The sequence below is a fragment of the Pogona vitticeps genome, chromosome 4 (genome assembly GCF_051106095.1).
Source record: "Pogona vitticeps strain Pit_001003342236 chromosome 4, PviZW2.1, whole genome shotgun sequence".
NCBI classification, from domain to species: Eukaryota; Metazoa; Chordata; class Lepidosauria; order Squamata; family Agamidae; genus Pogona; species Pogona vitticeps.
In genome coordinates this window covers 60,565,986-60,589,199 of record NC_135786.1, presented here as the reverse complement: position 1 = coordinate 60,589,199, position 23,214 = coordinate 60,565,986, and the positions used below count along the sequence as shown (strand labels likewise).

Sequence of the window (23,214 nt, the reverse complement as noted above, 5' to 3'; positions counted from 1 at the left end):
AGGCTGAAAAAACTGCCAGCACATATAAACATATCCTAAAACACACTGTTGGGAACAAACAGTCCTTGGAAGAGGGCAAACAATCCTTATAATAAACCAAGAGCAATTAATTTTGCTCAAGAAAACTGGCCAATTCAATCAGTAGAACAAGCGGGTTAACAAGATGGAATGACATTCTTCGTGGTGGTGATGGTTTAACAGAAGCTTAATGATTTTTCTTTTGAGACTAACCATACTGATAAGCAAATCATGTGATCACATCAATAGAATCATTTTGTGTCTTTTCTGAAAGGAAAGTCTGACCTGACAGGGAATATTTAACATTTGGGAAAGACACTGGAGACACTATACAAATATAAGTTAATTAAAGAAGTGTTTTACACTTACCATGTCAGTCTTTTTTTGTTTACCTCAGTTCCTACAAATTTACAAATTTAACCTAAGAATTACAGGCAGCTTAATAGCTAGAAAGTGTTCTTGAGTTACTTTAGACATATGGCAAATTTAAAACGTTAAAATGAGGACATCACTTAGTTAAAGCTGTCTAAACATGAAAGAGTAAACATAAATCAAGAGTAAATACCATATTTTTCGGTGTATAAAACAACACTTTTTCCTAAAATAATTAGAGGAAAATTTGAGGGTTGTTTTATACACGGAAGGCAAGTAGCAGGAGGCAGAGACTGAGGCAAAGAATCAGCCAGGCTTGGCCGCCTCTCGTGACTTCCCATCGACTGCTGCCGGCGCCGCCCAACTGCCCCCTCCAGCAATCGCCTTTTTGTGATTGGGCAGCGGCGGCGGCAGTCAATGGGCAGCCACAAGAAGCGGCCAAGCCTAGCTGCTTCATTGCCTCAGTCTCTGCCTTCTCCTGCTGCTGCCGATGATGGTTGCGGGCTCAGTGACTGTGCAGCCCTTTGATTCTCTACTTTTCCCTTCCTTTTGCTAAGCCCCATGGCTTAGTAAAAGGAAGGGAAAAGCAGTGGTCAAAGGGAGCTGCACAATCACTGAGCCTGCAACCAGCAGTCGAGGCAGCAGCAGCAGCAAATCCCTGCTTTTCCCTTCCTTCTGCTAAGCCCCCGGGTTTAAGAAGTGGCGGGGAAAGCAGCGATCAAATTTTCTAATTTGTGGTTAGAAAGGGACGGTCTTCTTATACATCGGGTTGTCTTATAAACAGAAAAATATGGTAATCTGCCAGCACCTGATTTGAAAAAAGCTAGGATTATCAGGTCACCTTAAAGAGTAACTGTCAGATCAGAGAGTCTGATGACTGAACATCTCCCTAACAGCCTTACAGAATTTCACAGACCTTAGTGGGTGGGGTTGGATCAGAAGCCTATGTTCCTCACAACTGGCATTTTATTTCATTTAGGGTTAATTCCAGTATGAATTAATCGTATTCCAATTGTATCAAAAATTCCAATCATATCAAAATTCATTTGGGTATCAAGATATAAGTCTTTTCATTGTTGCAATGATTCCTGGCAACATCAGCTTGTCAAATTCTAAAAGCTTTATTTATCTATATTGCTTCTATGTTCCATAAACACAAAAATACATCCAAGTATTCGTTTAATGCGTTCCTATGGGGCCCAAACTCACCGTTCAGCAAAATTCCTCCATAGTGCCGCCATTTTCGGGCCCTTGGTAAGCGAATAGATCGCTATGCAAATTTGTCATTAAACGGTGCACTCGTTATGCGAGGCACCACTGTACCTCTTCTCCCCCCTCCCCCTTGAGTTTTTAAGTCTTCACCCCCACCCTTTTTTTAACTCCTGACTGGTTTCCTGTGGGAATTTTTACAACAGAACCCAACACCAAACATAGGCCATAAATTACTGCATCTAAGATGTAAACACACACCCAAGACTCTTAGAGCCAATGAATATTTAGAGTGGTTGTAGTGAGTTCTAACTCCTGTTCTCTGAAGATGCCAGCCAAAGAGACTGGTGAAACGTTCAGAAGAAAAACCTTAAGAACATGGCCAAACAGCCTGAAAAACCTACAACAACCATTGGATCCCAGTCGTGAAAGCCTTCAAGAATAGAGTGTTTTACTTGTGAAATTGATATTTCATCCAGTATTTGATCCCCCACCCTCACATACGTCTGACAAAGTGGACTTGTCCACAAAAGCTCACATTAAAATATAATAGTTAGTTTTTATGGTGCTAAAACATGTCTTGTTTTGTTTTCTTTAGTTTCTTTGGATTTTGCCTGATATGCTTACAGGACTACAGTCACAGCTGGAAAATTTATAGTGATAATTTCTATTGCCTTTACAGCTTCTGTAAAATACAACTCCTGTAAATCAGAATCTGGTAAGCTGCCAACATGACAATAAGCATCATGGTTAGAAAATTTATAATGGAAATTTCTAACTGTAATGTTGCTGAGTTATATTTTATTTTGCTGTAAACTGCCCAGAATAGTATGCGACACTAATGGAGTGGCATATAAATTAATGAAATAAATAATGAAATATAGCCTTTACAACTTCTGTAAAATCCAACTCCTGTAGATCAGAATCTGGCAAGCTTGTCAGCTTTCCTTTGTTTACTTATTATTTGTAAACACGTCCAACCATCAGGTGTGAAAGAGATCCTTTTGTAAGGCAATGTTTACGTACCTTGCTTCCAGGCTTGGCTGGAGCTGGCTGACTGTTTTGCAGTGACTTTGAGTAAACTGCCATTCAAACCACATATTCCAAGCAAATCATACATTTTCAGGATTTTCTCTCTCTCTCTCTTTCTTTCTCTCTCTCTCTCTCTCACACACACACACACACACACACTTATTTTAATACTCCATATGTTCAAAATTTCACATCTTAACACACAATTTTTTTAAGAGACAGAAAACCTCTCTTCGCAATGCTTAAAGAGAAGCTCCATGGAAACTGGAAGAGGTTTCCTTGCACTTTCTTTCAAAATTAAGCAACTACAATAGCTTCCAGCGCTCTTCTCAAGGTATCTTCAGAAGTGATCCACAACTACTCATCCCAAGTCAAAGGGCACATTACCCTCTCAATAAAGGTAAGATGACACATAAAAACTGCTGTTGAAAGTCCTTGGGCAGCAGTTACAGATCAGAACAGGTCAGCTGGATTTTGTGCAGTGTGCAGCATGAAAAACCTCACAGCACATGTGTGAAAAACGTAATGCTGAAATCTCTTGTGACCTTGCACACAGATCAGCTCTGCATCACTTTTATTATAAAAGATCTGTAATGTGTTTATAGTGTGTGAAACACTTTCCTTCCAAACACAAGGCCTCTTTCATGATTTAATAGTCATTTAATTAAAACAAATAAATCCCATGCTATTAACTGACTGCATATCTGTTGACAGGACAGGCACCACATTTCAATTGCATCAAGTAGAGGGTCTCACGAATGGTGCCCCTAATAATTTAAGGGGAGAATCAAAGCTAGACAAATGCAGTCATTTAAATTGAAATGCTCCAACAGTAACACCAGCCAGAAATTCCCCTAGTCTCCCTGAATTAAAAAAACTTAAGTCAGGGCTCAGAGCAATGGAACTCAAAGAAAAAGAGAGAGGGCTTCTTTAAAAAGGAAGCTATCCTAACTCAATTTTGTTTTAATCAGGCAAAAGTCTTTTCTATATATAAGAAGTTGGCAAAAGCAAAGGAGGAAAACGGCAAAACACTGTAGCATTTTAAACAGTAGCAGTTTTATTGCAATGTGAGCTTTATGGATCAAAATCTACTTTCTCCAATGCAAAATATAAAAATATGATATCCTCTATATTTGTACATATAGGATAAGGTGAAGATAAAGATAAGGTGACAAGGACCACAGCAACGTCACACATAACATCAGAAATGTATTTACTTATTCAGCCTCTAATAAAATTTATGTTTTCTGCCAGCAGTGCCCCTCTCCTTTCTACACAAGACAAACTGGAAAATCTCTGCACAAAAGAATGAATGGACACAAATCTGACATCAGGAATAGTAACACAAAGAAAGCCATTTAAGAACACTTCCAGGATACTGTTATGGATCTCAAAAAGACTATTGTAGAAAAAAGGAATTATACAGGGAATCTTGAGAAGGCAGCAAATATTACCTATATTAACAAGTTCCGGTGCATCTTTAAGGGACTCAATAGAGATTAAGGCTTCCTGATGTACTAAATATATTGATAACTTGGCTTTTTGTAATATCTTACAAGTTGTGTATTTTGAAAGACTCTGGTTTCTGTCTGAGAAAAACCTCCTAGCATTCCTGTGACAGCCAAGTCCATCGCCCTGGTTAGGACCTGCTCACTGAAATAAGTAACAGCTTGGTACTTCTTTTCCTGTGTTAATGAATCATTGTCACTTTGTTTATTGTCTGAGAATATGTATAAATATAGAAGACATACTGTTTGTACTCTTCATTGTTGATTGGACTTTGATCGTCAAAATCTCACATGGAAATAAATCAGTCTTTAAAATGCTACAACATTTTGCCTTTTTTCTTTTCTTTTACCAACAAAAGAATCAGACTAAAATATCCACTTCTTTAGAAACTGCTCCATAAGGTGTGGGCAAAATGCAGCTTACAGGCTGCACTTACCACCCCTGACATCCACTGGCTTCAAAAATCCCCTTCCAGTCAATAGGGGGCATGGGGAACAATTTTTCTATGTGTTAAGGGCCCACCAACACTTGTGGCTCCCCAAATCGCCTTCTTCTTCTTTTTAATTTACTCCAGGAGGCATTTTCAGTTTTTAAAACACAACTTTTGTATGGAAAAAAAACACAGAACTGTAATCCTTATACTGAAAACTTTCATTTACATTCAAAATCTGAACAATATAACCAATTCCACTAATTTTTAATGCAAGTTTTTTCAGTCCATGTGTTCAGAATCGCAATCTTACAATTACTTAATAGATTCTGAGTGCCGCATTCAGTAAGTTAACTGTGAAATGATCAGGAAGAAGTTAAAAATGCTCCACATGTGTTTATTTAAGGATGAAAGCAAAAGTAATTCACAAAGCAATCCTATACATTAGTTATTCAAAAGCAACAAAGTCAAAATCTTTATTGCTTAGCATCCAGGACAATGGAGATCCTGAAAAGGAAAAACACATCCGTAAAGTTACCAACAGATCAGCCTGAGAAGATTGTGCCCGTGTGCTCTGGAATCCACTAGTCTGACAAATAGCAGGATAGCAGGTGTCATGTTTCTAATGGACTTTGGTCCATGACATAAACATGTTGCAGAACTTTCTGTCACGGATCTTGCAAAGGTACAGGAGACTGCCTAGAACAAACAGCTTCCCAGTACAGGTTCCGCAGTTGGGAGCACTCCAGTTATTGCTGATGGTCATGGAGTGGCTTTGCTCCTGGTCTACAGAGAATAGGAATGTGGAATGGATCCCATTCCTATGGGAAAGTAGTCTGCGGGTGAAAAGGCAAACACTGTAAGAAAGTTACAAGCAATTTTCAACATCTGGAACACATAATCCCAGAACTTGGATGCATATTAGATGCCTAAGAGGAAGTGTAAGAGAAGATTGAGTGAGTGAGGAAAGCAAATGTGCTGCTTTTAGTGTTCAGTCAGTGCTCCTGAGTAAACCTTCCCCTACGAAGGGAGGTGGCAGGGAAGAACTGCAGTGACTGCAGAGTATATTTCTCTCTTGGGCCTTAAAGTGGAACACTATTTAAGGAGTGGTTGTTTGTTCTGCTCCATGAGCCCAGGCTGTGATCATGAGTATTAGGCAGTAGTGTCAGTGTCTGGCCTTTACCAAAAAACAGCTTACCTATGTGTCAGTATGAACAACAGTTCTGTGCACTGGAGGCACTGCTCCTCATTGCTGGGATGCAGTAGTGTAAAGAAATACATTTCAAAGGGGTGGTGGAGATATGGGAAACATTCACACTAGTTGTGCTTTAGTGCAAGTATTGTCCCTTCCCCCTTTTACCTGTGTGAGGTGACACTCCCACTTGTGGAAATGCAGTAACAGTTGCTATTATGTGTTTGTGTTTGTGTTTAAGGTCTAGAGGCAGAGTGCTTGTAAGAATTCTAGGTGAAAAAGTATTAACAATGTCTATTGCCCCTATTTGACTTAGGCCAGAGTATTTGTGCAAAGTGATTGTTCTCCAAAGTTCTCACTTACAAACTCAACGTATATGTGAAATGAAGACAAAGATTTTATAATATCATGCTGCACCCCCTTTCTTTTGAATTATTACCTCTTTGTTTGGGCTTTGGAGGCTGATTGGAACAACTGTGCCCAGTTACATTATATACTATGGTCTGCCATAACAACATGGTCTATCAATGTGTGGTAGGGATATAGGCTATGGTCTGTGCATGGTCCTGTGCTATGCCACTTAAATCCTGCCAGAACCCCATTAGATTTTACCTACTTGGCCAGGATGAGTACTTTCAGATAGACTGCTATGAAGAAGAAGGCAGCATAAATCTATTCTATCTTTTCCTCCTTAACATTTTCCAATTTAAGGAAAAGGACGGACATAGAGGTAGGAAAACATATGACAGCTAAATATATCAAGTCCAAACTCCCAAGGAATAAGACAGATCTAAAGCAAGACAGAAGCCTAATTTGCAAACATACTCATTCATAGGAAGATCACGTCCATTAGCAGAGCATTGCATTGGCATAAATGAGCAATGATAACTTATGAAATCCAATGAAAGAATTATTTGTAGGTGCAATGTGAACAGATACAAACTGACACCATAAGAGCCTTGACCTGAAACCTTCTACCTAATTCCTGAAACAGAAAAAACAGTCAGTCTTGAAAGGTTCATGGTGTCAAATATTGATATCATCAACGAAGGTATGTCTGAATATATGGTGTCTGTTTTCCAACCATATGCCACCAATATGCCCAGCCATGTTAGAGACATAAGTGACTTGTGGAGGAGACTACAGCCCATTCACAACTTCCAAGATAACACTATGTTAGCTAGCATGAATGTAAAGACACTTTACACCAACAATCTACATAATGAAGGACTACAAGCCACCCAAAATACTATTCTGAATGAGGCCACAGCACATCTATTTACTACACTCTGTGACTCTAAAATCACACACACAGCTATTTCATCTTCAGCAATAAAATTTATCTTCAAATCAACAGCACATCTATGGGCACAAGTTTGGTGCTACCACAGAACATAAACACATTCTTAGATCACCTGGAACAACGCTTACTCAGTTCCTCTCCCTCTATCTGAGATACGTTGATGGCATTCTTATCATATGCACTCATTACAAGGAATCTATTGAAAAATTCCACCAGAATTTCAATAACTTTCACCACACCATTAACTGAGCCTGTCTATGCAACAGATATGCTTTCTGGATACCAGTGGGTAGCCAGACGATGGAGATCGAAGCATCACATTATTTTAAAAAAATATGTTGATTACTATATATATTAACATGTCTCCAGGTTCCTCTGGAATACAGCACAAAATCTACTGTCTACAGCCAAACATTGTGATACAGTCACATCTGCTCATGAAAAAAAACTCAGAACTCATGGATATACAGTGTCCTTGCAATGCCTAGAGGAAAGAAAATTGCCAGGATAAAATGGTAACCCAAAATTACCTACTGAAAGACCAATCCCAAAAAGAAAACAACAGAACATCAAGGATAGCCACCTACAGCTCCCAAGAGACACCATAAACATATCAACAAGCTACAGCCCATTCTAGATAGTAATGCTTCTTTCTCTCAGGCCCTTCATGCCTGGCTTGTACTTGCTTGCAGACAGCTAGATCCCTCACATTAAACAACTACTGACACACAGCAGGGCACACAACTCAAATATGGAGATAGGAACAAGACTGTGCTAAAAATCCTTGTACCAATTATGTTCCCACCTTTACTCTCATAGCACCATTATGGGCCCCACTAATGTGACCCACTTCCCATAGTTTGCTGTGGTCCACACAGTCAAAGGCTTTTGTGTCAGAGTATAAAATTTACAGGCCTGAGCAGAACAAATGTCCTAATGAGCAGCCATGATGTTCAAGTGTGTAAAAATGCTGAGTCATTGTGACTCAGGAGGACTGGCTCAAAGATGATGTAACATCTGTGCTGATTGGACACAGACAGATGCATAAGTGTATATATGTGGACTGTGCAGAGAAGATGTACTCCTGCTATTCTGATGAATTCATGGTGTCATGCTGTCACTCTGTATACTTGTAAATCTCCTGTAAATACACGTCTGGTGGTGGAAGAAGCTGATCGTGTCTGCATGAGTCATTTTGCCACAAGGACCTTGAAGCTACTCTGCAAAAAAACTTTTGCGCGTGTTCACGCACTAATATTTTGCGTAGTCAATGAAGCAGAAGTAGATGTTTTCTGGAACTCTCTGGCTTTCTCCATAATCCAGCGCATGTTAGCAATTTGATCTTTAGTTCCTCTGCCCCTTTGAAATCCAGCTTGTACTTCTGGGAGTTCTCGGTCTACATACTGCTGAAGCCTACCTTGTAGGATTTTGAGCATAACCCTGCTAGCGTGTGAAATGAGTGCAATTGTACGGTAGCTGGAGCATTGTTTGGCACTGCCCATCTTTGGGATTGGAACGTAGACTGATCTTTTCCAATCCTGATGAGTTTTCCAAACTTGCTGGCATACTGAGTGTAGCACCTTAACAGTGTCATCTTTTTAAGATTTTAAATAGTTCAACTGGAATGCCATCACCTTCACTGGCCTTCTTGTTAGCCATGCTTTTGAAGGCCCACTTGACTTCACTCTCCAGGATGTCTGGCTCAAGGTCAGCAACCACACTATCTGGGTTGCCTGGGATATCCAGATCTTTCTGGTATAATTCCTCTGTGTATTCTTGCCACCTCTTCTTGATGTCTTCTGCTTCTGTGAGGTTCCTACCATTTTTGTCCTTTATCATGTCCATCTTTGCACAAAACGTTCCTTTAATATCTCTAATTTTCTTGAACAGATCTCTGGTTTATCCCTTTCTATTATTTTCCTGCTATTCTTTGGAAGTCTGCATTCAATTTTCTGTAGCTTTCCCTATCTCCCTTGCATTTTGTTTCCCTTCTCCTCTCTGCTATTTGTAAGGCCTCGTTAGACAGCCACTTTGCTTTCTTGCAGTTCCTTTTCTTTGGGATAGTTTTTGTTGCTGCCTCCTGTACAATGTTACGAGCCTCTATCCAAAGTTCTTCAGGCACTCTGTCCACCAAATCGAGTTCCTTAAATCTGTTCTTTACTTCCACTGTGTATTCATAAGGGATTTGGTTTAAATTATACCTGAGTAGCCCAGTGGTTTTTCCTACTCTCTTCAGTTTAAGCTTGAATTTTGCTATGAGAAGCTGATGATCAGACCCGCAGTCAGCTCCAGGTCTTGTTTTTGCTGACTGTATAGAACTTCTCCATCTTTGGCTACAGAGAATATAATCAATCTGATTTCGGTATTGCCCAACTGGTGATTTTCTTGTGTAGAGTCGCCTCTTGTGTTGTTGGAAAAGTGTGTTTGTGATGACCAGCCTGTTCTCTTGACAAAACTCTATTAGCCATTGCAGCATCAGACTTTCCTTTCACTTCCAGGCACGTCCGCAGCTGAGCGTCGTTTCAGCTTTGGCCCAACCACTTCATTAGCTATGGAGCTACTTGTACTTGTCCTCTGCTCTTCCTCAGTAGCATCTTGGACTCTATCTGACCTGAGGGGCTCATCTTCCAGTGTCATATCTTTCAGCCTTTTGTTTCTGTTCATGGAGTTTTCTTAGCAAAGATACTGGAGTGGCTTGCCAGTTCCTGCTCCAGGAGGATCGCATTTAGTCAGAACTCTCCACTATGACCTGTCTGTCTTGGGTGTCCCTGCACGGCATAGCCCATAGTTTCTCTGAATTACTCAAGCCCCTTCGCCACGACAAGGCAGTAATTCATGAAGGGGCAACATACAAGGGTGGGGACTGATAAATATTGAGCCTTGCCCAGAAAGATTGAGCTAGGAAGCTGCAACTGCCACACTATTCTACATATTTCCCCAGGAAGTCAACACACTTGCGACATCTGTCCTGCAGCTTCCTAAGTCCCTGCAAATAAAATTCTTCCAACTGCTGGTGTAACCATTCATTTGCAGCATTAGTTGCCTCCAGAACACTCCCAAATCATTGTCCCTTTAGGTGTTTTTTGAGTTTAGGGAACAGATAATAGTCAGAAGGAGCCAGGTCAGGAGAATAGGGTGGATCGGGCATCATTTGAAAGCCTAAGGACGTCAGTTTTGTCATTGTTTCACCTGCAGTATGTGATGAGGCATTGTTGTGCAACAGGATGAGACCTTTGGAGAGCTTTCCTCGACGTTTTTCCTTGATGTTTTGCTTCAACTTCATCAATAGGTAAAGGTAAAGGTTCCCCTTGACAATTTTTGTCCAGTCGTGTTCGACTCTAGGGGGCGGTGCTCATCCCCATTTCCAAGCCATAGAGCCAGCGTTTGTCCGAAGACAATCTTCCGTGGTCACATGGCCAGTGCAACTTAGACACGGAACGCTGTTACCTTCCCACCGAAGTGGTCCCTATTTATCTACTTGCATTTGCATGCTTTCGAACCGCTAGGTTGGCGGGAGCTGGGACAAAGCAACGGGAGCTCACTCCGTCACATGGATTTGATCTTACAACTGCTTGGTCTTCTGACACTGCAGCACAGGCTTCTGCGGTTTAGCCCGCAGTGCCACCACATCCCTGCAACTTCATCAATAAAGCACAGTAATATTTTGCATTGATGGTTGAACCCTGTAGTCCACCAGCAGAACTCCCTTCTTAGTCCAAAAAACTGTTGCCATTTGCTTCTGCACCGATCTTTGCGCTCGGAACTTCTTTGGCCTGAGGGAAGCACTGTGCCTCTGTTCCTTAGACTGTTCCTTTGTCTCAGGATCACAACAGTAGATCCATGTCCCATCACCAGTTACCAGTTTGGCCAGGAAATATGACTCATTTCTTGCAAAATGTTCCGAAACAGCCACCGATGATTTCACATGTTTCCTCTTTTGTTCGGTTGTCAAAAGTTTGGGGATCTACTTTGCTGGCAGCTTTCTCATTTCCAAGTCATTGTGGATAATGGCACCAACTCTCTCACGTGATATTCTCAGATATATAGCAATACTTTTGGCCGATATTCGGTGGTCCTCCATGATCATGTCACGGATGGCTTTCACATTTGCAGGCACAGAGACAGAAACAGGCCTTCCACTGGGTTTCTCACTTTCAACACCGAAATGACCAGTTTTAAAATTGGCAACCCAACGTTTAACTGCTGCATATGAAGGGCCACTGTCACCCATAGTTTGTGACATTTCATCATGGATCTGCTTTGCACCTTTCCCTTGGAGAAACAGGAACTTTATTTTGGTCCTATGCTCTTCCACATTGAACTTTTCTGGAAGTGCCGCCATGTTCACTTTGGACCGGAAAATGAAAGTTAAGTTAAAATTATAGATAGTTGATTTTTGCACCGTTGAACATAGACAAATTGGCCAATACACCCTGCAATTTATAGCTTCCTAGCTCAATTTTTTTCTGTGTAAGGCTCAATACTTATCAGCACCCCTTTGTACTAAGTAGTACTGTCCAATTTGGCTTCAATTTATCCATTGAACTAGATCAGTTAACTAGTGTCTTTCAAAATCAATATCCAGTTTTATACCAGTTTTTAAGGGTCCCCCCCCAGATTTTCATTTCTAAAAGTTTTGTGAAGTATGAATGCTGCTTGAGAAAAAAAATATAATTTAGTTTTACATATTCAAAGGGAAATTATTTTCTCTTCATTTAGTACCAGCTTCATGAAGATTTATGCATATTATAAGGCTTCAAGGTGTTACATGCATTGTATGGTTAGAAGAGTGTTTGAATGGAGTTCTTGCTATTAAAAAGACGCCAGTGTTGTTGGGTAACAATCTTTTTGGTAAAGCTAAATAAACAATAAAGCAATTAACAACAACAGCATTTGTTTAAACTTGATAATTTTTAACAGAGAGTTTTCCTTGACTCCAATGTCTATTTCTAGTGTTTTAAAATTTAACTGGACCATACCTCTTCCATGAACTCAGGAAGCTATTAAAATGTAAATCTTCAATAACATACCAACCAAGCGAGGACAAGATTTCACACTATCCAGCGATAGCACTTGCACAGTAATAAAACCAAAATGCTATGTGCCAGTGACAAAGGGAAGTATCACTGTTAATTCAGTCCTTCCCATTCAAACTACCTGTGCAAACCAGAAAGGCATGGAGTACAGAACAATCATACAGAAGTGTGTGATAGGGAACAAAGGTTGTGTGAGGAAGATAGCTGCCTTGAAAACTGGTAGAAAACTGTCAGATCAAAATGGGTCATGAACGGTTGCATTCCTCCCTCCTTTTTAAAGATTCCTAAAACTTTGGCAAGGGAAGCAACAACATTAAGCTGATAATTTCACTTTAGTTGAAAGAATTAATAGCTATAACAGGCTGTGCTGGCTCAGTGGAGAGCTGTTGAATTAATCTGCAAGGACAACTGGAGCCGTTGAACTTAACATGGGTTTTACAGCAACAGATTTGTCATTTCATGCTTAAAAAAGGATTCTGGTTAAATCTGCACCGAAGGGGTGGGGGGAGATCATGCTTTGTGAAGCTGCCAAAAGCACATGATGATGAATGTTAAGTACAAAGAGAGAAACATCATTTTCTAATACTTTGGTTTTAATTTCAAGATGATCATACATTGTAAGAACGTGGCAGTCAGTCATGAAAGATTTAAAAGTTTAACAGAAAAAAAACTATGACACAACTTGGGCATCACATACTATTTCCACCTGCATTGAAGTCCCCCCGTGATATTATGCAATTTGCACACCATACTGCCACCAAATATTAGGATCATATATCACCCCCAGACTGGAGCAACCTTACAATATGCATAACTGAAGGGATGCCCACTAAAAATTATAGTTTTGCTTTGTCTGAATATAAAGAAGCCACTTGAACAAGCCTATCCCTCATCTTGGCACAGGGAGTCTTCCTTCATTTAACTCTTGTACTGGAAGAACAGGTTCCCAATATATCCAACACTAAACATAGGCAATGCAATTCTTCGAGCATCAGCAAACAGTAACTTAACAAACACATTAACTGAACATACAGTTAAGAACAGGAGAAAATCTCTAATCATCCCTGTCTACTTATGTGGTTGCCCTTCTGCATGCAATTTTCCTCAACATGCTTTTGGTCAGAGGACTTGAAGAAGATTACAAGAGTTAATTCTGGTGAGGACAGTGAAAAGAATGGTCAATTTAGGGCTCCCACCCTTGACCCCAACTACCTTATTACAGGTGGTTGAAATTAGCACCATAACCAATACTGATTGCAGAAAGATGTCCCAGACTTCAGTTCTTGCAATTTCTTTAAATCACCCATGTGTGTATTTTGATGCTCTCCTTTCTTCACACCTCTTAATGTATAATGTATTTTGGGACGTGGGGATGTGGAGATGTGAACAGTGGTCAACTCTTTTCTCTATTATTGAAAATATACAGCCTTGCCATTAATTTAAACTTTTAAAACAACCTCTTCAGAACCAATTTATGTCCTCTTAACTAAATCTCCATTAATCTTTCACAAGCATTACTGGCATGAGTTAACAAATAATGATAAAGTGGAGAGAAGATTGGTCACGTTGTCCTAATTCACATAACCATCTAAAACTGTAGTCTCCAGACCCTTTTTGCACTATAACTCCTATTAGTCCTATACAGCAGTGGTCCCCAACCTTGGGCCTCCAGATGTTCTTGGACTACAACTCCCAGAAAACCTTCATCACCACCTCTGCTGGCCAGGATTTCTGGGAGTTGAAGTCCAAGAACATCTGGAGGCCCAAGGTTGGGGACCACTGCTATACAGGATAGCTAATGGTGAAGAATCATAGAAGTCACAGTAAAAAAAAACAAAACCTTTTACAGAGGCGAAGTCAGCCAACAGGTAGAAGATGTGACAACACTAAAAGATGGTGGAAAGGAAACTCAGGACTGTCTTTCTGCTGGATAAGGACAGGAACCTGGAGAGAAACCAGAGTACTGGTCATAGTGGTTGACAGAGAGGAAAGCAGAAGCAGCTCAGATTATATGGCATAATTTTTAAATTTCACTATAAAAACCAAAGTTTGGTGCATTTGAAGGGACAGCTATTTCCCAACACACTATAGATACACTAAGAAATACTACTGAAACATTCCCAGTTCATATACAAGTTTTCTCTGTTACCTCAAACTTGAAATCCTCTATTGATGAAACCCTGGCCTGGAAAACTGCAGACAGTTGCATACTGGTACATAATTATAGCCTCTTTGTGAGCACAAGGTCCTTCAAATCAAGAAGAGACAAAAAGGATGGTTTTGCCTCATTGTGTCTTTTTACATTACAGGACCTGATAACATCTGGCAATTCCCCCCCCCCCAAAATAACTCCAAAACCCAGTTATACCAATATGGCCGTTTTTTAGATTGTTTACTAAATTTCCGAGTACATGACACACAACTAAGATTGACTCATTTTCCCAGCCAGCAGTTTATTTTCAGTTTATTTCCCCCTCCCCGGGAGGATTGTTTTATTTTGTACTGCTGATGAATTGCTTCATTCCATATCATTTCAGCCTGTGTGAATGTTGCTGTCGATTTATTTCCTTTGCAAAGGGGTCGGGTTTCTGGGTGCTGTGGTCATGTCATGACCATTGTGCTTATCTCCTTCTAAATAAATATATATCGATACATATATGACTTGTCGATAAAGATATACCAACAAGACAGTAATAGGATATGCTGGCAGCGGTGCTGCCACCGCTACCACAAACAGACAAAATGAATACATTGCTCAGGAGACACCTCCCTTGTAGGTGAAAGAGGGCTTCAGATTTCCTGCTTTGAACTATAAAGAAAGGAGTGTTGCATTTATTTAACCCTACTTTTCACAATACTTTGAAAGTCTTTCAAAACTCATTTCTCCTGATGCTGTTCAACAAAGACATACAGGGAAGGGGGAAGGGAAAGGAGGAGGAGGAAATAAGCCTCACCAAGAAATGTGCAGGGAGGATGGAAGGGAAAGTGGAAGGAGGAAAGAAGCCTCATATATTTCTCTGTTGATATACTAGCTTCAGTAATTTTTTGAAAGGTGGGATGGGGGGGCTGATTGTCCCAAGAAACAGTAGAGAAAAGGAATCAATACAAAATTAAAGAACACTGTAGCCTGCTATAAAGATTCAAATAGAAAGAAATGAATTGATACTGTTAAAGCAATGTGAATGCTCTTGCCAGCATATATACCACGTGACTGTGAAAATAAATGTCATCACTACAATAGAGGTATAGAAAGGATCAGTATAACTGGCGTTCTTTTGGCAGGTGTTATTAGGTCCACAGACAACTGGAGGTTCCTGCAGTAAAGGGATTTAAATCAGACCTTTACTTTTAGAGCCAGGTCAAAAGCTATGCAACAATTAAATTCTTATATGACCAAAGGTCTCTTATTAAGAAAATAATTCCAATGATCAACAAGGACACAGCCAGGCAATTTAATTGGTATCTCACTCATTTCAGATGTAAATGTTCAAAAATCAAAGACCAAAGATTTGTTCTTCATCTTGTGAATTCTGATTTCTCTTAAATGCTGCTAGGTGCACACATATATTTGAAAAATTCTTCAGTATTATCACACTAAAAACTTACTTTAATTTGAGGCCTGTCTTTCTTTATAAGCAGTTACAAATCTCTCACTCTCAGATATATCTGAATATCAGATAAATGATATGTGAATAAGGCATAACCAAATAACTAAATAGCTGGCTGGACCACATAATGGTTTAGGTATCTGTCTGAAGAGCTAGGGGTTGGGAGTTCAATTCCCTACAGTTTCTCCTGCGAGTAGAGCCAGCCTGTGTGGCCTTGGGCAAGCTGCACAGTCCCAGGGAGCCCTCAGAAGAAGGGAATGATAAATGATGTCTGAGCATTCTCTACCTAGTAACCTTGAACAGGGTCGCCATTAGTCAGAATTGCCTTGACAGCACATGATAGTTAAATAACTAAATATTATTGGACCGCTATATGCCCCCTTGTTTGAAATAAATCATTGTGCAACCCATTTTGAAAATATCTAACTTGGTAACAGATTACTTGAACTATAGACCTGTTACCAATATTATATTTATGGCCAAGGTGTTAGCGGACCACTGCAGATGTTCCTGGAGGAGAGGGTTTCGACCATGCCAAAGAACCCAATCGGTACTGGTTGCACTGAATGATGACCTTTTAAGGGACGTTAAACAGGGCTGGCTTTGACCCTGTTGGTCCTCCTTGATCTCTCAGTGGCCTTTGATACTGCTGATCACAGTATCCTCCAAGACAGGCTGTTGGGATTAAGTATCAGAGGTCCAGCACTCCACTAGTTCTAGTTCTTCTTGGGTGGCTGGAAGCTGTTTTGGCCCTGGGGGTCCTATGTTAATTATCTCTACAGTGATGTTCAACATCTACATGAAGCTGCTGGGAGAGGTAATTAACAGTATACTCATGACACACAGCTCTATCTCTCCATCATGTCTTCTTCAGTGGATACTGCTTATGTTCTTGAGTGCTGCCTGGCAGTGATTTTGGAGTGGACAAAGGTCAACAGGCTGAATCTGAATCCAGACAAAATGGAGATCCTCTTGTTAGAGATCACCCTAACCAGTTGGGAGGAATTATACCTAGGCTGAATGGTGTTGCTCTCCATCTTAAGAGACAGAGTGCACAGCTTAGGAGTGACCCTAGACCCAGCCCTTTGAATGGAACATCAAATATCAGCCAAAGATCAGTCTGCCTCTGAACACTTCCAGCAAATTGCTCAGTTGCGCCCCTTCCTGGACAGGAGGTCACCGCCAATGTAGGTCCACATGGTGACAGTCTTTAGGATCAACTACTGCAATGTCCCCTATGTGGGGCTTCCCTTGAAACTGATCCAAAGGTTACAGCATGTACAGAATACGGCAGCCAGGTTGATCAGTGAAACAAGGAAATTTCACCATATTTCCCCAGTCCCAGCCCACCTGCATTGGTTTCCTGTCACTTCCTAGGTTCAAGGTGTTAGTTTTAACGTATAAAGCCCTTAACGATTTGGGACCTCATCACCTGTTGAAATGTCTCTCCCACAGAACTGCTGCTCCTTTTATCAAATCTCCCAGGCCTCGCTGTTGTGGATGGCCACGCTGAGAGAGGCAAGGATGACCTTGACTAGGAATCGCCCCTTCTCAGTGGTAGCCCTGGTGCTTTGGAATTGCCTCCTTTTGGAGAGCCAGCAGTCCTCCTTCCTCCAGACTCTTAAAAAACTGCTCAAAACTGAACTTTTAAAGGAAGTCTTTAAGGACATTCTCCCCCTTGGTTAGTTTGGTCTGTGACCCATGTGCCACCTTTACCACTAAGGATTGTTTTAGTTTTGTAGTTTGATTATTTATTTCTTTGCATTTTAATGGTTTGCTGGTTGGTTTTGTTATGTTATGATGCAATCAATCAATCAATCAATCAATCAATCAATGTAGACACGTCTAGAGTGGTCGCAATGACCAGATAGGTGGGGTTTAAATAGAATAAATAAATAAATAAATAAATAAATAAATAAATAAATGTAAGCATAAATATAAATAAATTATTATAAATATGCCACAGATAGAACTACTATATTGTAATACTTTACAGTGCAACCTATTTATACATTGTGCTGTCAGACACTGATGACGGAATAATCTGGTGAAGATGATGTGTACTTCTAAGTACAGTGGTGCCTCGCACAGCGATCACTCCATTTAGCGATGAAATCGCTTTGCGACACATTTTTTGCGATCACAAAAGCGATCGCTTTGCGATGTTCCCTATGGGGGAATTTCCCTTTGCGATGCTCGGTTCCCTGCTTCGGGAACCGAGCACCGCAAAGCGATGATTTTAAAACAGCTGATCGGCGGTTTCAAAATGGCCACCGGGTAAACAAAATGGCCGCCCGCTGTGTTTAGGGATGGATTCCTTGCTTAAGAGGCAGCGAAAATGGCTGCGCTATGGAGGATCTTCGCTGAACGGTGAGTTTTAAGCCCATAGGAACGCACTGAAGGGGTTTCAATGTGTTTCTATGGGCTTTTTAATATTGCATAGTGACGTTTTCGTTCTGCAGCGATTTTTGCGGAACAAATTAACGTCGCAATGCGAGGCACCACTGGTATCTCATGTGTTCAATAAGATGTGGCTGAGATAATTCCCCTACTGCTATCTCTAAAAAGATGGGGATACAGTATATGGAAAGGAAATAGAGAAGAATAACAAAAAGAATATTCAGGAACACATTTTGTTTATTAAAGATTGCAAATGAAATTAATCATCATGGTAGACTGAGTAACGCACATTGATGTATAAAGTAGTACCATTTATTTATATTAATTTGTAGCTACTGATGCTATGCAACCCTATTTGAAGACAATTTTAGATTATGAAATGTCGCTTTCACCCACAAATTAGCTAATGCACTTTAATTACCAGCCACTACCAAGTAAAGTGATATTTCCAAACATGAAAATACATATTTTATGGTGGCTTTCACAGAAACTAGCTTATTTTACATTCTTTGTTTTCTTTTCCATGTCTACTGTCAGAGCAAGATAACGGTATACTTACTTTCCAAAGAGAGATGATTGATTTCTCATTCTCAATTCCGTCACTATACTTTGTTCATCACAACTCAACTCTCTAATTGAGTTGCATTCATCATGTAGTATCCTTTTCTGTTTTGCAGCAGCAGCACCGCAAAGCCAAAAATATATATTTAAATTTTGACAGCATCTCAGTCATCATTACAGATCTAGCGCAATTTGGGGAGACAGGGTAATAAAAGAGAGAAGTGTAAAGCACAAACCTGAAGAAACAAGTCACTTACTTTGGAAAGATGGCAGTCATGATGGCAGATGCATACCCAGGTTTGCAAACTCCCTCTGAGATGTTAGCATACTTTGAAGCTAATTCTGAAGGCCTGTGGAGAAACAATAATCATGAAGATGGCTCTAGGAAAGAAGTACTGTACAAGCTGTGCCAATTTAATCTGTTTATTATACATTTTCTCAAATGGTTCACAACAGCAACAACAACAAAATAAATGCAAAATAATGATGGGATAGATTCTAACAGTCCTAAGGGAATGTAATACCTAACATACTATTGTGCCATTACAGAACTCTAGACATCAAGAATTTTCCAGTTTATGGAAGAAGGTAGCAAGAAGGAGCTATTTCTCTGGCTACTCTTCTGCTGCATGAGTAAGAATTTGTACAATTACTATTTGTAGAGCCACATTAGCCAAGTTACCACAAATTTCTATCAGTCTGTGTGAAAATGGAAGCAGTTGACATTTCTATATCACAGTCCTAACATTGCTTCCTTCATTCTCTTTTCAATAGCTGGGCCTCTCTCACAATCAATGGGTATGTGAAAAGACTGAATCTACAAAGCTTTTCCATTCTAAGAAAAGACATTACAGTTGCTGAAATAAAGCTTTGGAAGCTTGAAGAGAAGGAACTATTTTTTTAGCAGCCATTTACTGTATGACTCAAGCTAACTGCTTGGGCTTTTGCTTTGTTTTGATGCCCCATCTCATCACCAACTGCTTCGACCTAACATACATCAAGGGTTATGCTGCACAAACTTCAAAGGGAAAGTATTATTAGGATATAATTGCATATAAAATAATGGCAGTTAGTGCAGGGGACACTGATGCAGCCTTTTTATTGATCTCCCCCCAAAACGCAGCATAATACTATATTTCTAACGTGTTACATATTTACATTTCTAAAATGGCCATTTCTTTACCAAAATATACCTTTAAATAACATGTTTTTTTAAGTAAGTTCACTGACCCCATGTAATCCACATAACCACCATCACATAACACATAAACAAAGCATTTTGAAATCTTACAAGCTGTAGGGAAGCAACATAGTCTTTCAAGAGCATAGTTACTATGGCAATTGTACATCTGTTCCAGTAAGCTCCCGTCCATACCTGTATAAATATTTGAACCACCGTTTTTAACACAAATGAAGATCAGCTGAGTAATCATGGCAAAACATATTTCAAAATACACTGCAAGGCCTGAGTGGAAACTGGACTATTTGGAACATAAACTACTTTCTGAAAAAGTCTCTCCAAAATCCAAAATCTTAGCAGAATGTATTTACTCACTGCCAAAATTCTCATAGTTCTCAGCAGTTCAAATTGGCATATCTGCACAGTGAAAGGAACTGAAGTTGCAAATTAAAAGAAATAACATGTTTTTGCCACATTAATATAAAATGCCTTTCCCATTCCACACTATGTTTTATGTTTTACACACCACAACCATCAGCACAAAACAAAACAAAAAACTCCCACTAATTTCAGGACCAGGAAAAGATCTGTTACTCACCCAAATGTGCTACAGGGAAAAGTGAATAGTTTCCTTCCAGCATTGGGGCCCACACTAGAAAGTGGCATACAGTCATGGCTAAAAATATTGGCACCCTTGCAATTCTGTCAGAAAATGCAGCCCTTCTCTCAGAAAATGGTTGCAGTTGCACATGTTTTGGTACTCACATGTTCATTTCTTTGGATTGCGTTGGAACAACACAAAAAACCGGACAAGAAAAGTCAAATCTGATACAATCCCACACAGAAACCCAAATATCCACTGGCCAAAATTATTGGCATCCTATCTAAATTGTAAGAAATAATTGCTTTTCAAGCATGTGATGCTCCTTTAATTTGTATGTAGACACACCTATCGCAAGTAAGAGGTGTGGGCAATAGAGTAATCACACTTGCAACCAGTTAAGATGGAGAAAAGTTGACTCAACCTGGACATGGAGAAAAGAATAAAGTGTAAAGAGTTGTTGTGGATTTGAGAGAAAAAAATGTGGAAAAACATCAACAATATCAAGGCTACAAGTCCATCTCCAGAGATCTTAATGTTCCTGAGCCCATTGTGCACAATATCATCAAGAGGTTTACAGCCCATGGCACTGCAGCTGACCTCCCTGGACGTGGACAGAAGAGCAAAATAACTGAAAAATTACAACGAAGGGTTGTTCGAATGGTGGATACAGAAGCCAGATTAACTTCCAAACAAATTCAAGCTGATCTGCAGACACAGGGTACAATAATGTCAGCTCGCACTGACAGATGAGACAAAACTAGAGCTTTTTGGTAAAGGATATCATGGTACTGTTTACAGAAAAACAAATGAGACATTAAAAGAAAAGAACACGGTCCCTACAGTCAAACATGGTGGAGATTCAAAATGTTTTGGGGTTGCTCTGCTGCTTCTGGCACTGGATGCCTTGACTGTGTGAACGGTATCATGAAATCTGATGATTACCAAAGAATTTTGGGGCTCAGCATAATGGCTACTGTCAGAAAGCTGCATCTCCACTAGAGGTCATGTTCTGAAATGGCCAGCAACGAATCCGGATCTGAATCCCATAGAACACCTGTGGGGAGATCTCAAAACAGGAGTAGGGAGAAGGCATCCTTCAAATCTGAAGGCACTGGAGAAGTTTGCAAAAGAAGCGAGGTCCAAAATTCCAGTAGAGTGGTGTAAGAAACTCATTCATGGTTACAGGAAGCTATTGATGTCATTTTTTCCCCAAAGGGGAAAAGGGGTGAGCTACCAAATATTAAGTTAAGGGTACCAATAATTCTGGCCAGCCCATTTTTGGGTTTCTGTGTGTGTGAGATTGTATCAGATTTGACTTTTCTTCTCTGGGGTGTGTGTGTGTGTGTGTGTGTGTGTGTGTGTGTGCGTGCGTGCGTGCGTGCGTGCGTGCGTGCGTGCGTGCGTGCGTGCGTGCGTGCGTGCGTGTTGTTCCAATGCAAACCAAAAAAATGAACATGTGATACCAAACATTTGCAGCTGCAACCATTTTCTGAGCGAAGGGTTGCATTTTCTGACAGAATTTCAAGGGTGCCAATATTTTTGGACATGACTGTAGGTTGTATAGCTCTGTACTTTACATATACTGTATTCTGAAAGACTGCCAGAGGGCAGGGGGCATCACAGTACAACGAAAATTATGACACTGGCAAATATAGAAAACCTGGTCTTGTGGAAATAGAATCAAATTCTGCTAGTGAAAAGCTACCACTACATACAATTATCCAATTATTCACTGTTTAAAACCACAGAACTAGGAATTGCCTTTTTCAAAAAGGAGCTAAATCGCACAATGAATAAAAACCACACATCCTTCTGTTGTCTGTAGAGACAGTCTAAACTTCTATAAAATATCCACCACAATACATAACTAATTCTTTCCCCACCACTTTAAATTACCAAATAAGAAATGTCGGAATGTCTTCTGTACATATCCAAGGAAAGTTTACATCCTCAAAGAACTAGTTCCTTTGGCTAGTGCCATACTAATAATGTATGAAGTGTCCATCACGAAGGCAGAATTATATTCACGCTCACTGGCGTCAAAGACAAACTTGTTAAACTTTTCAAACGCAACAGAGGTTCATGTTCCAAAATGCCACAGGCAAAACTACCCAACCACAGTTGGCTTCTCCAGTTGCTCAGCACTGCCTCATTACATCCATTCTGACCATCCACTTGGACAGTCCTTTATAGTTTCCCAACACATTTTATTCCCTAATACTCAGGGGGCATTTTATTACTCTGGGTCTGTTAAATGATATAGATTTCAGTCTTTATTAAACTGTCATGATGACATTCCCAACCATCTTAAATAAGAGCATAAAACTAATAATGTAAATGCCAGCAAAGAAAAGACATAAAGAAAAAAAAAGGATTGCTCCTTCTTGTTAAAAGTTAATCAGTATGTATCTTCAGGTGCTAATCAGGAGAACTTCAAATATTATATTTTAAAAAGAATTTTGTTGCATTCCTAATTTCACCTCACATCCCAGGATACCATTATCATGGCCAAAAACGGAATTGGTTGCAGGAATTAGGTTACTTCTAACTTGTCATAACTAACCTCTACTGAACAGTATATTAAATATAATGTATTCCAGACAGATACTTTCAGAGCCAAAATCTGTTTGTGATTGAAAACCCATGAACAGCAACAGAGCTGCTGAAACCAACATCTATGGAGCGCTTGAATAAGATATTTCAACAATTTTTTCTCAGCTCCTCCATTATGTGTCACTGACATACCGTACGTTTCCTTGT

At 39.9% G+C, this 23,214-nt stretch overlaps 1 protein-coding gene across 10 annotated transcripts in view; it reads right to left on the bottom strand.

Annotated features, from left to right (window-relative positions):
- Positions 1-23,214, bottom strand: part of ST3GAL3 (ST3 beta-galactoside alpha-2,3-sialyltransferase 3) — a 243,994-nt gene that overhangs the window by 143,610 nt on the left and 77,170 nt on the right. For 8 of the 10 annotated variants that reach the window (XM_020783380.3, XM_072997515.2, XM_020783381.3 and 5 more), the window contains one exon: positions 18,928-19,020. The exons of the other annotated variants lie outside the window; for them this stretch is intronic. In XM_020783380.3, the coding sequence (XP_020639039.2) occupies positions 18,928-19,020 (93 nt within the window). The remainder of the gene's footprint in view (positions 1-18,927; positions 19,021-23,214) is intronic. 10 annotated transcript variants of the gene reach the window in all.